The sequence below is a fragment of the Terrapene carolina genome, unplaced genomic scaffold (assembly GCF_002925995.2).
Source record: "Terrapene carolina triunguis isolate 2854851 unplaced genomic scaffold, T_m_triunguis-2.0 Scaffold247, whole genome shotgun sequence".
NCBI classification, from domain to species: domain Eukaryota; kingdom Metazoa; phylum Chordata; order Testudines; family Emydidae; genus Terrapene; species Terrapene triunguis.
The window spans coordinates 665,625-678,732 of NW_020664598.1; the positions used below are offsets into that span (position 1 = coordinate 665,625).

A 13,108-nucleotide genomic window follows, 5' to 3' on the forward strand; every position below is an offset into this window, starting at 1 on the left:
CGGCCCTGGCTTGGCTCCCCAAGGTGCTGTCCCGCCACATTCTGCCAGGCATAGGTGACGCGTAGGCAGGGCCTGCAGGGTCAAGTCCCCCGCCCCCATTTCTGCTTGGCCTGGCGGGGGGATGAAGGGGGCTGTGCTTTTCCCGCTGTGCCTGCACCCCAGCCCGTTCCTGCCAGCCGGGTCTGGGCAGGGCGTGGAGGGGGCGGCAACAGCCACTTCTCATGCCAGCTGCTCGGTGGCTGCCTGCGAGAGGCTGGTTGAGGCGGCAGCGGCTTCCGTTCCCCGCCCGGGCCTGGCTGCCGGGGCGGGGGCCGAGCGAGCCCGAGCCCTTCTCCCCCCAGCACGTTTCCGGCTCGCTCGGCCCTGGGCCCGGGGGGAGCGGAACCCCCAGCCGGGCTCTCTCGGGCACCCGTGTCAGGAGTCGGCTCTGCGGCCAGGGCAGAGCGCGTCCGGCGCGGGGCTGGGCAGGGACCGGACATCGCTGCCCCGCGAGCTTGGGGGGAATCACGGGACTCAATGCAACGGGGAGCGGGGGAGGGGGTCTGGCAAGGGCAAAATGGCGCAGCCTGCAGCAACTCGCGCACCACAGAGCTAGAGCCGTTTCGCTCCTCGCTCGGGGATTGGGGAAGCCCTGGTCACCTGATAGAGTTCGTATGTCAATCAACCCCTTCGACCCGCCCCTGAAAGGCGTTTGGCCTACCCACCGGAAGTCACCTGGCCGGTAACTAGGGGGCTGCCGCGGCGCGGGACTGTCTGCTGCTGCCGGTGTTGCTCTTGCCACGTGCGCGTTGCAGCCGGGACAGGTGCGTGCGGGGGGGCTAAAGAGGCCGCAGGGCAGCTGCCTGGGGAGGAATCAGGTTGGCCCTCCGGCAGCCGTTTCTATCCCGCCATGCATTGCGGCACCATAGCGTCCACTCCCCCTTCTATGGTTCGCTTGTTGGTGGGCCACGCGCGGGCCCGTTAGCCCCCTGGGCACGGAGAAGAGGGGGGGCTCTGCTGGGCCGCTGCCCCAGGGGCGGGGGGCGGCTCTGCGCGAGCCCGACTGTCCCGCGCGGGGAGGGGAAGGGGGGCTGCGCAGGGGGCCCAGCGCAGCCCGCGCGGATACTGCGCGGCCCTACGCCGCTATCCGGGCCCGCGAGGGTGAGGCTAGTGCCAGGGGCGGGGGAACGAGAGCGCTGGGGCAGCGCGCAGTGACCGGCCCGGGTGGGAGGCCGCTAGTGGCTCCCTTAGGGGGAAAGGCCTCGGGACAGCGACGGGCCTGTGTGCGATCCGGGTTTGCGCTGATCCCCCGGCGGTAGCGGGTTCCCAGCTGAGGGGCCTCTCCCAAGCTTGTCCTGCCCCGGCTGGGAAGTTTTTCCTGCTGGTGAGATGTGACCCGAGGTTGAACTGAAGCCACCACCCTCAAGGGGAAGAGCTCGGTGCCCCTTTGCTGGCCCGGAGTTCGTGTGTCTGATACAAAAACTCGCATTGGGCTCTGCTAGGAGTAACTCGGGGTAGACAATTATTTTTTGTCAAGGTCCAAATTTCTTCATCAAGGTATAGCCAAGATACAGATTACAGAGAAGAAAATAATAAATCCCCAATAATGATAAATAAATAAAAAATATTTTGGAGGTCTGTTCAAAGGTGACTGGTAGTCCGGATGTGTCCCACAGTCTGCCTGTTGACTACCCGTGGAGTAACTAATCCAAACTGATTTTCCTATCCCGTTCCGTGCTACTCAGTTTTTGTCCAAGTCCCTTTCCTGTGTTGTCAGGTTTGACTTATCCAGGTGCAGCAGGGAAATCTTAAAATACATATAACCCTCATTTCTCTCCTCTGGCAAGTCAAATGCTAGAAGAAAAATCTTTAGGGGACCTCAGATGGCAGCAGGAGAAAAGAATCTATCACCCTAATTGCTTAGCTCAGTAATGACATTTTAAGAGGTTAGCCCATCTCTCTCCTGTGTTTGGAGCTGTATTTAAGCTTTCGTGGTGGTAGGTAGGAGGGAATGTATCTCTTTGTGAGGGGAGGGGCAGAGGTTGGTTGGCACTAGCCTCTAAGTATTGTATTACGAATGATTGGCATTTTTACAGATGTGGAAAAAAGCCCAGAATTGTTAACTACCTAACATTGGGGCATGTGAGCATCTGGCATATTGTAATTAAGGATCAATTTATGTTAACTACAGTATCTAATTTAGGGATTTGTAATGTGCCCATCACCTTAATAGCTATTTCCAACTGCTTTTAAAAAAAAAAGCAAATGATTTTCCTTTGTTCCTATATGTGGGGGATCATATTTTTAGTGTGCGGGGGGGATTAGACAGTGTGGGTTCAAAGGGTTGCTCCTGAGTTTGCACGAATGAATGCCATTTCTTCCCCCCAACCCACAATTGAAGATCACTTTTATGTGACAATGGCCAGGTGGCATCTTTGACAATGGCCTAATCTTTCCTTTAGGCAAGTAGTGGAGTGGTGCAGAATCTTCTGGATGAGCTAAAAACCAAAGTTCCCGTCAGTCATGCTCTCTCAGAAGCATTTCCTTTCACGGCCAGCAGGGGGGACACATCCTCACTAACACTTGGGCTTGTCTTGTGGATGTGCCATCAGCAATGATGATGATCCCTTTCTTAGCTGTCATATTGGGTAATACTTAGAAGCCCAGTTGCTAGGCACTGTGCATGTGTATAAAGAAGAGATGATCTTTGTCCCAAAGAGCTCATGATTATAGAGGATTGAGCTGGAGACTTGAATGGAAAAATAGAAAGTTACCATTTGGGGTTCACTGGGCAGGACCTCTAGCAAAGTGAATCTAAAGGATCATTTTGCTCCATAGCTGAATCACATGAGTTTTTGATTGAACCTGCCAGATTTTATAGACATTCCATGCGAATGAAGTGCCTACAGTGCAGGAACTGAACAATTTCCCAGACACCTCACCCAACCAAGCTGTCAGAGGATCCTAAGCCCACCCCTGATCTGAAAGGGTCCTTCTGCTTTTAGGGTTTATCTACAGTACAGAGCCTTGGCCTGCATAGGGAGTTTTCCTGGCATAGCTACACTACCTCCCCAAGCAACATTAATTATGCCAACAGAAGCATGCTTCTGTCAGCATAGTTGCGTGCATTCTGGCGGATTTGCCGGCATAGTTCTATCAGCTGGATGTGCGTGATTTTTTTTTTTTTTTAATTTCCCTCCTCCCCCCACTCCTAGCCGACATAGCTATGCTGGCAAAACTTTGTAGTGTAGACCAGGCCTTATTGGCTCTCTGCTCTCTTTCTCCAGGGACACTTGCTACTAGCCGCCATGTTTGTTCTAGTGGAGATGATGGATACGGTACGGATTCCTCCGTGGCAGTTTGAAATGAAACTCAATGACTCCATTGCCGAAGAGCTAAATAAGAAGTTAGCTAACAAGGTAAAGCTTAGAGCACTGAACACATGAACCAGACTTTTGTGCAGCTGTGGGTGACCGCGTAAGCAGCAAAAAATTAAATTCAGAATGGTTTGGATATGAGAACCATTACAAAGACTGAAAACTACCTAAGGGACCACCTACAGAGGGTAATGATCAAAAATATAGAGTTGGAGAAGGTGATGGCTTTTGCGTTATTTAATGTGATCTCAAATTATGTAGAAGAAGGAGGGTAAAGAGCACAGTAATGATATTCCGAGGGAATACTGAACTGAGAAGGATGCCAGGTGAGGCAGAGAAATAGTGACGGGAACTTAGAGTAGTTGGCAGGAGTAGGAAGTAGCAATAGGAGACTCAGCCTGGAAAAATGCAAACTTACACATCGTGGAGGGAGAAATACCTTGAAGGCAGTAATGTTGAAAGAAACCATGGGGTGATAGTATTTCACTGCTGTGCACTAAGCATTTGAAATGTGATCTGGCAACAAAAAAGCTGATGAGATTTGGTACAGCATATAAAAAGGCATCATACCACAGACCAGAGAGGTCACCGCCCCTCGTATATAGAGCTGCTGCGACTATGATTAGAATGCAGCATTCAGTTCTACACAGGTAACTAATAAACTGAAGGGAGTTCAGAGAAGAGCAACAAGAATGATTGGGGCTATGAAGAGTGACTTATGTGGAGAGATTATTAAACATGTCTCAGTTGGCCACCAGTGGCTTGAGATGGGATGATGTCTACAAGTGTTTGAACAACCAAGAAAGAGAGGGAATGTTCAGGGCAGAGATTTGGAGCAATCAGATTTTTGAATTGCTCCACTCCGGCTCCGGACAAAAACCTACTGGTCCGTGCTCCAGCTCCAGGCTCCGCTCCAAAGCCCTGGTTCAGGGTCTTTTGTGGGTTGGGGACTTGACTAGGATAAAACTAAGCAGAACTGAACATCAGAAAAGATTTCTGATAGGCTGAGGAACAATCTCCTAAAGGAATGGCAGAAGCCCCATTGTTGGGACATTTAATACACTGTAGGGAATCATCTCCCACTGATAGGGATGAATGGGGAAGTTGGGACCTACTAGGTCTCTTCTATTTGTAATTTGGTTTGAGAGGCAGCCCCAAGCCCATAGGGTATACTGACATCTTTAGTATTTTCAGTATTTTGAAAATACCTATGTTGTATGATATAGGCAAGCTCCTTCTGACCTGAGTATCAACTGATGGGTCTAGAGTTAATGGTGGGTGTAACCTGATTTGGGAGGGGAGGGGCACTTTCTTCACCTGCGCTGTCTTCATGACTTCTGAGTGAAGCATATCTCTTACAGAAAGGGATTCCAGGGCATGACTACCCAGCAAGGGGAGTTTCTGGCCTTTGGAACAGCTAGTTCTGGAAATGCTGCATTTCTCATTCAGTGGGGTGGTGGTTATTTAAGCCACTCATAGGGCTCACTTCTCCCATTTTCCCATCTTTGACAACCTCCTAAAAGGCTCAGGTTGCAGCAGTGCTGTTTCTGGAGTAGGTCAACACATGCCCTCCGATACCTCTGAGAAAGCCAGAGGGGTCCCTAGAAGGTGATGATGAGTGTGCGCTGTCTTTTCCCTGCAAGAGCTGAGGCCTGCACCTCTACAGTGCTCTGATCTGATGCACATGGGTCTCTTGTCCAATTCCTCCTGTGGCAGTTCATCTGGTTGGCCATTTGCATGAGCTTCCTGCTTTAAAAACTTGTGTGTGAGAGTGGCGAGGGGAAGAGATTTGAGGGGATTTACAACTTCAGGTTCAAGAGATTTATTGCTCATTGGCTTTTCTCTGAACAGGTTGTGTACAATGTTGGCCTCTGCATCTGTCTGTATGACATCACAAAGCTGGAAGACTCGTACATATTTCCTGGGGATGGTGCATCGCACACTAAAGGTCTGCTACTGCTTTTCCTAAGCTGTGTGGTTCTCAGGATTCTTCCAGCTCTCTAATTATCCTACTAGGAAGGCTGCAGGAATGGTTCAAGCCTCACAACCTTAATTCTACCCGGGTAGAGGTCCCAAGAGGAGCATCACAGGACATCATCTGTCCCTGTCAAAAGCTGTTGTTTTCTGTGTGCTCGCCGCACTTTAAATTGGCTCACCTGTTCATACCCTCTGAGCAGCACCATTGCTGTGGGAACTACTTGCTGCTAGTTGGACAAAAATGTGTAGGGAGGCCTCCAACCCCATTGCCTCTTGTGATTTGCCTGAGGGACTCCTCATGGTGGGGATCCAAGGGGGTGGAGTGAAGGTTATGTTGTGTGGGAAGTATGGCCTTAATTGCATTTCCTGGCTTTCTGTTGTTTGAGGATTTTCTCTTGTAGTGCTAACGTTAGCACCACACTGCCTTGTTCTGCACCATTTGCATTTTGAGAACTTAAGCTCTCCCATACTGGAAGGGCAAGAGGGGCACAGGAGAGTGTTGAGCACCTGCAACCTCAATTCTGTATTAACAAAGGCGTTTTTGCCTGTGACTAGTTAAGCCAATTCACCTGTGTTCCAGACTAGTCACTGGAGTGGGCTTAACCCTCACCCTTCCATTGGACAGAGAAAGCTATTTCAGTATCTGTCCCTGAGTATTGGGTAGCCTGCAGTAGAAAATGTATACGACTATTGGGCATGTTGTAAGCGGTAGAATTTATCATGCTTCTGAGCATCACTCGCTACCACTATCCTGCTGCCTGCATCTCAGCCACTCCTTAAGGTAAATACCATCTATTACAGAAAGCATCTGCAGTGCTCCTCTGATACCCATAGTGTCCCAGTAGCCAGGCGGGTTCCTAATCGGTAACAAAGGGTTGAGACATCAAAATGTTTGTGGTGAGAAAAGTGACACTGTCTAAAATTGGCCTTTCCAGATGTGTGTCCACCTTTGTTCCCATCACCACAGTCTTATCTGTTTAACTTACACTGGAGAAAGACTTGGTTTGGTTAGTATCAGCCCTTCAGAAGAGCAAAGCTGGGTTACGTTCTGCTTTGCCAATCATCAGAATAACCAGCCAGGGGTTTGGATTCCAGGAGCTTTATTGTGGGGGGTGACCTAAGAAGCAGAAAGAGAATCCGTCTCAGCAGGTAATCCCCCACCCTGGTCACTTTGCTTGTATATTATATCTCTTTCACCATCCCTTCCTCTAGTTTTTTAATTCATAAGGTCTTTGGGACAAGCACCTGTCTCTTTGTGTCGAGTGTCTAGCATACTTGCAGTACTCCCACAATCTAATATATAGTAATAAATACTGGTATAGAGATTGCTGGGGCAGCCTATCCGAAATTCTGTGATAACTTTAATTCTCTCTGTTGGTTGTAACTACTTTGGAGCAACTTCTCCCATCCCTTTCTGGGCTGGAGAAACACCTTTTATAAAAATAAGTAAATAAATAAAAGGCAGCTTCAAAGATAATATTTTGAAGTTTACTTCTGGAATCAAAGTGGGAATTTGTCTAAAATTGAGCCTCACTAACATCTCTGCTACGTTGCACTGCTGTGCATTGTCATACAACTACACCTCTACCCCGATATAATGTGGTCGGATATAACGCGAATTCGGATAGAATGCGGTAAAGCAGCGCTCCAGGGAACGGGGCTGCTTTACCTTGTTATATCCGAATTCGTGTTACCGCAAGCGGTTCCTCTGCTTCCACCTGTTACTTGCTGTGGCCCTCCCCAGGGCCCCCCCGCCCCAGCTCACCTCCTCTCCGCCTCCTCCCATGAGCGCGCCGCAGCCCCGCTTCTCCCCTTCTCCCCATGCCCTCCCAAGCTTGCTGCGCCAATCAGCTGTTTGGCACGGCAAGCCTGGGAGGGAGGAGGAGCGGAAGTGAGCTGGGGCAGGGGGGCCGCAGCAAGTAAGGGGGGGGGGCGCAGAGGAACTGCTCCCCGCCCCAGCTTACCTCCGCTCCGCCGCCTCCTCCCACGAGCACGCAGCTCAGCTCCGCTTCTCCTCCCTCCCAGGCTTTATTTGTACTGTAGTAATGCCCAATAGGAAGAGCAGGGCCCCATTGTATTAGGCAGAAAGAAAGTCTCTGCTCTAAGAAGTTTACAGTCCAATACAAAAAATAACAAGCAAGTGTGGCAAACAATAGGCCGGTGAGTATTACAGTAACAAAGTTGTGCAATTACTTAGTCCAGTTATATGCACACCACATGATTCCTGAGAACTTAAAAGTATTGTGGGAGTTTGAGTGTGCTGATATTGTTGGCATGGGGATAAAAGCTGCTAAAGAAACATCAGATACAAGATTTGGCGGGTGTGGGGTAGATTTTTTTTTTTTTTATTTTATTTTTAAATGGCTGTTACCCAGAGGAAATTAAGTATGTGACTTTCTCAGACCTAGTATCTTTGCTTCGTTCCAGTGCATTTCCGGTATGTGGTATTCCATCCCTTTCTGGATGAGATTCTGATCGGGGAGATTAAAGGCTGCAGTCAGGATGGAGTTCATGGTAAATTACAACTTCTAATACTAGGGAGACTATAGCTGTCAGTGTTGAATCCAGCATCCTAGGCTATGAGATTGGTTTGAGATACAGAGATGTTCAACCCCAAGTCATTATTTCTAGTTTGGCTTGGGTCAACAGTAACTAAGGCTTGCAGAGTTTTTAGCTCCATTCTGACAGCCTGTGCTCTCACTGCTCCGGGACACAAAGCAAATCATTTTTGTGGAATGCTCCTGCTGCCTCCCACAATGCGAACAGAGGCAGGCAGACAGAATGTGCTGTGCAGAGTCAGGGAGGGAGGCGGGGGCTGAGGTTGGGGTCTCTCCCTTCACCGGGACTGGTTGCTTCTGGCAGAGTTCTTTCGCTGACAGTTTTGTCGGTGATAGAAGAGCACTAAAAGAAAAGTGCTGGTTTGTGTTCATATTGTTTTCCACAGGCATCAGAGCGTGTTTACATATGCAGCACTTGCATCGCAGATGAGAGGAGCGCACTGTGGTAGCTGTCCCACTATGCACTGCTCCGGGACACAAAGCAAATCATTATTGTGGAAGGGGTGGATATGTGTGTGTGACAGCTGCCGGAAGCAACCAGTCCCAGGGGAGGGAGAGACCCCAACCTCAGCCCCCGCCTCCCTCCCTGACTGCACAGCACATTCTGTCTGCCTGCCTCTGTTCGCATTGTGGGAGGCAGCAGGAGCATTCCACAAAAATGATTTGCTTTGTGTCCCTGAGCAGTGAGAGCACAGGCTGTCAGAATGGAGCTAAAGGGGGAGGGGCGCATACCTGCAGGCAGGGCTGCTGAGTTTCAAAGAGCGACCACTCCCGCTCTGCATTGTGGGACAGCTCCAGAAGGCAATTAAACCTGTAAAAGCAATCTAGAGTCTTCACTGGCACATCAGTGCAAAAAGCAAAAAAACTCTCATTGGGATGGTTTTATTTTGTTTCAGCGCAAAATGTGGATTTCCAGTGAATATGTGGATTCCAGCAAAAACCTGACAGGGAACAAGAGTGAAATGAGTGTGGGAGCAATCTTGGGGCTAGTCTACACTGGCAATGCTAAAGCACTGCCGCGGCAGCGCTTTAACGTGGCTTGTCGTAGCTCCCAGCGCTGGTGCACTGTCTACAGTGGCGCTTTACAGCGCTGAAACTTGCTGTGCTCGGGGGGGGGGGGGGGGGGGTGTTTTTTCACACTCGTGAGCAAGAAAGTTGCAGCGCTGTAAATTGCCGGTGTAGACAAGCCTTTAGTTACATTGCTAGTTTCAGACTGGGGGCAGGTGTGGGCCCTTTTGCTTGAGGGTTTTGCCCAGACCCACAAACCTCCTTTATTCAGTCCTGTATGTGCACATCCCAGAAGAGCTTGGATCCACTAGATTGTGCAGGTGGATAAAGCTCACTGGCGGATAGAGGCATAGGTTTGCTTTGTCTGGAATTCCTTTAGCATGGCTTCTGAGAGTCATTTGGTTAAAAGGGGTATATTATCACCGTAAATCACATTGGTCAGAATTCTCTTGCCTTCTATGATTATGTGCAGTGTCTGTGACCCCCCCCTGTATCTAAAGTTAGTGAAAAAATTGTTTAGTTTGTGGATTTGACAGTAATTAGTTTATGGTCAGGGTGTCACTATCCTTTCTTGTTTTGAGGGACTTTCTCACAGCAGCTGAGAGAGAGAAACACTTAACAGAAGAGTGGGACTGTAGAGCTATAGATCTGCTAGCGGGACTTAGGCAGGCACAACAACTGATTTGCTGTACTTCACACTTAAAAAAACAAAAAACAAACGTCAAGCTGACATTATACCACTTTAATGTACTCCATCACTGATGGCAAGATCCTTTTCTTCCTAATTTGATTCTTTGCTTTGCAGTTTCTCTTGGTTTCTTCGATGACATTGTCATCCCTCCAGAGTCCTTGCAGCAGCCAGCTAAGTTGTATCCTCTAACCATCTTTCACATTGACTTTTTTCTTTTCTTTTTTTTTTTTTTTAAAGAAAGGAGGGAAGTGGCTACAGTTCTTGTCACCTTAACCCTTGCATGCCCCCTTCTGTACTATAAAGAGACTCGGGGACAGCAGCTGGAGTATCATGCCTGGTCCAGAGTCCCATGCAGTCAGGTATCGGCGTTAAACAGGTGACCCCTTTGGGGTCACACCAAGTGGGTCTTGTAGGGTTACTCTGCCACCTGTTAGAAATGAATGGCAAAGTCACCTAAACAGCTGGGGGGGAGGAGGGGTTTCTACAGCATAGACATTCTCCAGTCTTGTAACTTGCCTCCATCAGTGGCCTGCCCAACATGATGCACTTGGCCAATTCGGTACATGGTGGGAGAATTATCTTTTTTTTTTTTTTGGACTCCATCCCAGGTGACTATCTTATGCCTTGAAGCATGAGCACTGATTATCCTTTTTGCTGCTGTAAAGCTAAGATAAAAGGGCCTGGGTTTTAGAGCTGCTTGGAGAAGTGTGGTGCAGTTTGAGAATGGGTGAAGAGAGTGAATCCTGGGATTCAAACCACGAGCCTCCTGCTCAGAGGGCTCTTGGGGAGAATGGTCTATTGAGTGAAAGAAAATCACTGGATTCTCATGATTTGTTTTACTGCCTTGACTTGAGCTGGCCAGTGATGAAGCAGAGCAGGTCTGGGTGTGGGAGTATGAGACAGAAGAAGGAGCTCATGACCTGTACATGGACACAGGGGAGGAGATCCGCTTCCGGATAGTGGATGAGAGCTTTGTTGACACATCTCCTACAGGTCCAAGCTCCACAGAGGCCTCCACCTCTGGTGCCACAGAGGAGGTACAGAAGAAGGAGGCACCCTACACTCTAGTGGTAACTATGTATAATTCATACAGCACCATAGATGTGCATGGCATTTTAAAGAGACCGTGCCTCTTCCCCAAGTAGCTTACTGTCTAAATTAGAGATAACACAGTGAAGAATGACAAAGGTGGGGGATAAGGTTACTGAGATCAGCGTTACTAAATATGTATCTGGTGTCTTTGTCATTGTAATAAACATTGGGATGAAGTTCTGAGGAGGGGGCTGAAGGCAGCAAGTGAGGTTGCCTGGTGCATATGGAATAGAAGTGCACCTATTGCTGCACAATAGCCTTGTGCCAAACAATCTCTTCCCCTAAAGAACTTCTGATCTAAAGGCCTGTGCACAGCAGAAAGGCAAGACTCTAAATTAGTGCTGGTGCTTCCTTAAACTGCACCTTCCCAGTGATGGAGTGGGGTATTTGTGTGTGGAGGCTGGACCTCTGAGGGTCATTGTGAGACAGGGAGGAAAGGAGGATTCCAGTAGATACTCAGATATTCCCCCTCCTTTGAATACACCCACCCACCCCCAGTTGACAGCTAAGTTGGATCAAACATTCACTCTTATCTACTCGCCTGTGAACCTTCTTAAATTCTCATCTCATTCTTTTTCCTTCTCTCTGGACAGGGATCTATCAGTGAGCCTGGCCTGGGCCTCCTCTCGTGGTGGACAAACAGTTAGCAGCAGTCAGAACTTGTTCTGCATGGACCCTACAGGATGGATGCTTTCAGGGATTGCAGGAGCCAGCTGGTGCTCTGCTCCCCTCCAGGCAGTGGACAAGAAAGCAGGGCTTCCATGTTCCTGTCTTTGCTCCCCACCAGTTCGAGCTGACAACTGCCAAGAAATACCTCTGTTAGAACTGTACAAGTAAAACTACAGACATGGAAGGGCTGCCCTGTTACATGAGCCCAGCAGCCACAAACCCATCTGGGACTTTGACATCCTGGAAAGCAGAGCAAAATTGGGTTCAAATGCCAAAGAAAGTCTCTGCTGTCTTGAAAAAGAGCAATCTGAGTTGTTATAGTGGCAGGACAAGTGGTGCTGTCTGGCCAGAAGAAACTGGTAATTTTCTACCATACCCAGTCTCCTGGCTTGAGAAATGTAAGGAGAGGTATAAGCAAAGGCCAGTCTCTCCTTTAGTGGAAGTATTCATATCTCCTTGGCACAAAACAAGGTGCTGCTGCTGTCTCAACATGAGAGAAAACCGCAAAGTATGGGAAAGGGATATGTTGGCTCTTAGGCCATTGTAAACCCTGGTGATGAAAGGATGGGGAAGGGTTTGAGAGCTGGGGCAAGGATGGGAATCCAGCCCATAGAGGATTCACTTCACTGTACAAGGGAGCTGGAGTTCTATTACATGAATTGCCATGAAGATGGAAGGGTGACCGCTTACTAGGAAGCAATTTAGCTTCTGTTTCTAATCTTTTGCTGTCCTCTGAAAACAACCACCTGCTATGGTGCTGAAGTGAGATGCTGTAAAACAGTGGATGGACTGTGGTTTTATGCAAAACAAGCTCAATTCTACTAGTGGCTTGGCTGAAATGGTCACTTAATTTTAGAGGAGAGGCCATATTGCTGAGTAAAGCCATATTTCCAATCCCTTAGGGGGCAGGAAGGCTGGTTTTAATAGTAGATGAATAAATGTTATTACTGGCCATACACAACCCAGCTTCCTCTCTATCAGGAAAAGACAAACCCACCTCCTGCAGCCTGGGATGCTTACTCCATCTCAATGCAGATACTTTCTGGTTTCTACTTTGAGGAACAGCATTAAACACATAGGAACCAAACTCAATTACTTTTGCTGACAGCACTGAAAGGAAAGCAGGGAACAAAAAGTTAGTGGGAGTCTGTGCAGGGCAGGGAGCCAGGAGTGTGATGTGTTTTGCATGATTAAATAGCAGCCATTTTGGGGGGCTAGAATTCCATTGGATGGTGGTTCTGCTGATCTCAAACCATGAATGCAAAGCTTAAGTCACTGGAACCATTCTTACAATATAATTACAGCCCCTTAGTTCTGAGCTTGGCTACTGCTGGTTCATAGATTTAATCAAAAAGAAGTCTAGAATTCATCTTCTCTCAGCCATCTGAATTCATAAAGTCCCCTCTGTGCTGTCACCAGCTTCTCTAATGAAGTATAGCAACACTGACCGACCAACCATTGCTCTGTTAGAATCACACTAACAGGGATGCTAAGGGGAAAGAAAGGTATGGGTATTTTACAGAACTCTATAGCTTGGAGCACAGGAGGAGCAGATTTGAGCATGTTCTAGGAAGAGGCTTCAAGGCGGAGAGGATGCTCTTCAGAGAGACTCATCTTTATATTTTAAGGCACTTTGGCTATGTGAAAACCATGGATTCCAAGCAGCTGAAGTCTGACCAATCAAAGCTACTGGTGGTGTCAGTCTCATACACTAGTTATTGCACTGTGGCCTCTATGCACACATGGCCATGAACAAC

At 48.6% G+C, this 13,108-nt stretch overlaps 1 protein-coding gene across 4 annotated transcripts; it reads left to right on the plus strand.

Moving 5' to 3' along the window:
- The first annotated feature begins 709 nt into the window (after positions 1-709).
- Positions 710-12,815, plus strand: POLR3H (RNA polymerase III subunit H). 4 transcript variants are annotated; one of them, XM_024200435.3, is made up of 7 exons: positions 710-803; positions 3,267-3,398; positions 5,208-5,304; positions 7,761-7,847; positions 9,705-9,768; positions 10,453-10,660; positions 11,276-12,815. In XM_024200435.3, the coding sequence occupies exons 2-7, from the start codon at positions 3,288-3,290 to the stop codon at positions 11,327-11,329; spliced, it is 621 nt and encodes a 206-aa protein (XP_024056203.1). In that variant the 5' UTR covers positions 710-803; positions 3,267-3,287; the 3' UTR covers positions 11,330-12,815. The 4 variants fall into 4 exon arrangements, with proteins under 4 accessions (XP_024056203.1, XP_024056205.1, XP_024056206.1 ...); XM_024200438.3 differs by lacking the exon at positions 710-803 and adding an exon at positions 1,043-1,363; XM_029912817.1 differs by lacking the exon at positions 710-803 and adding an exon at positions 1,044-1,925.
- Positions 12,816-13,108: the final 293 nt, after the last annotated feature.

What these genes read in the sequence shown, in the direction of transcription:
- POLR3H (XM_024200435.3), top strand. Translation starts at nt 3,288, where the DNA reads ATGTTTGTTCTAGTGGAGATGATGGATACGGTACGGATTCCTCCGTGG. An exon ending in TGGTGCATCGCACACTAAAG is followed by an intron (nt 5,305 to 7,760) that starts GTCTGCTACTGC and finishes GCTTCGTTCCAG; the next exon opens with TGCATTTCCGGTATGTGGTA. An exon ending in AGGCACCCTACACTCTAGTG is followed by an intron (nt 10,661 to 11,275) that starts GTAACTATGTAT and finishes CTCTCTGGACAG; the next exon opens with GGATCTATCAGTGAGCCTGG.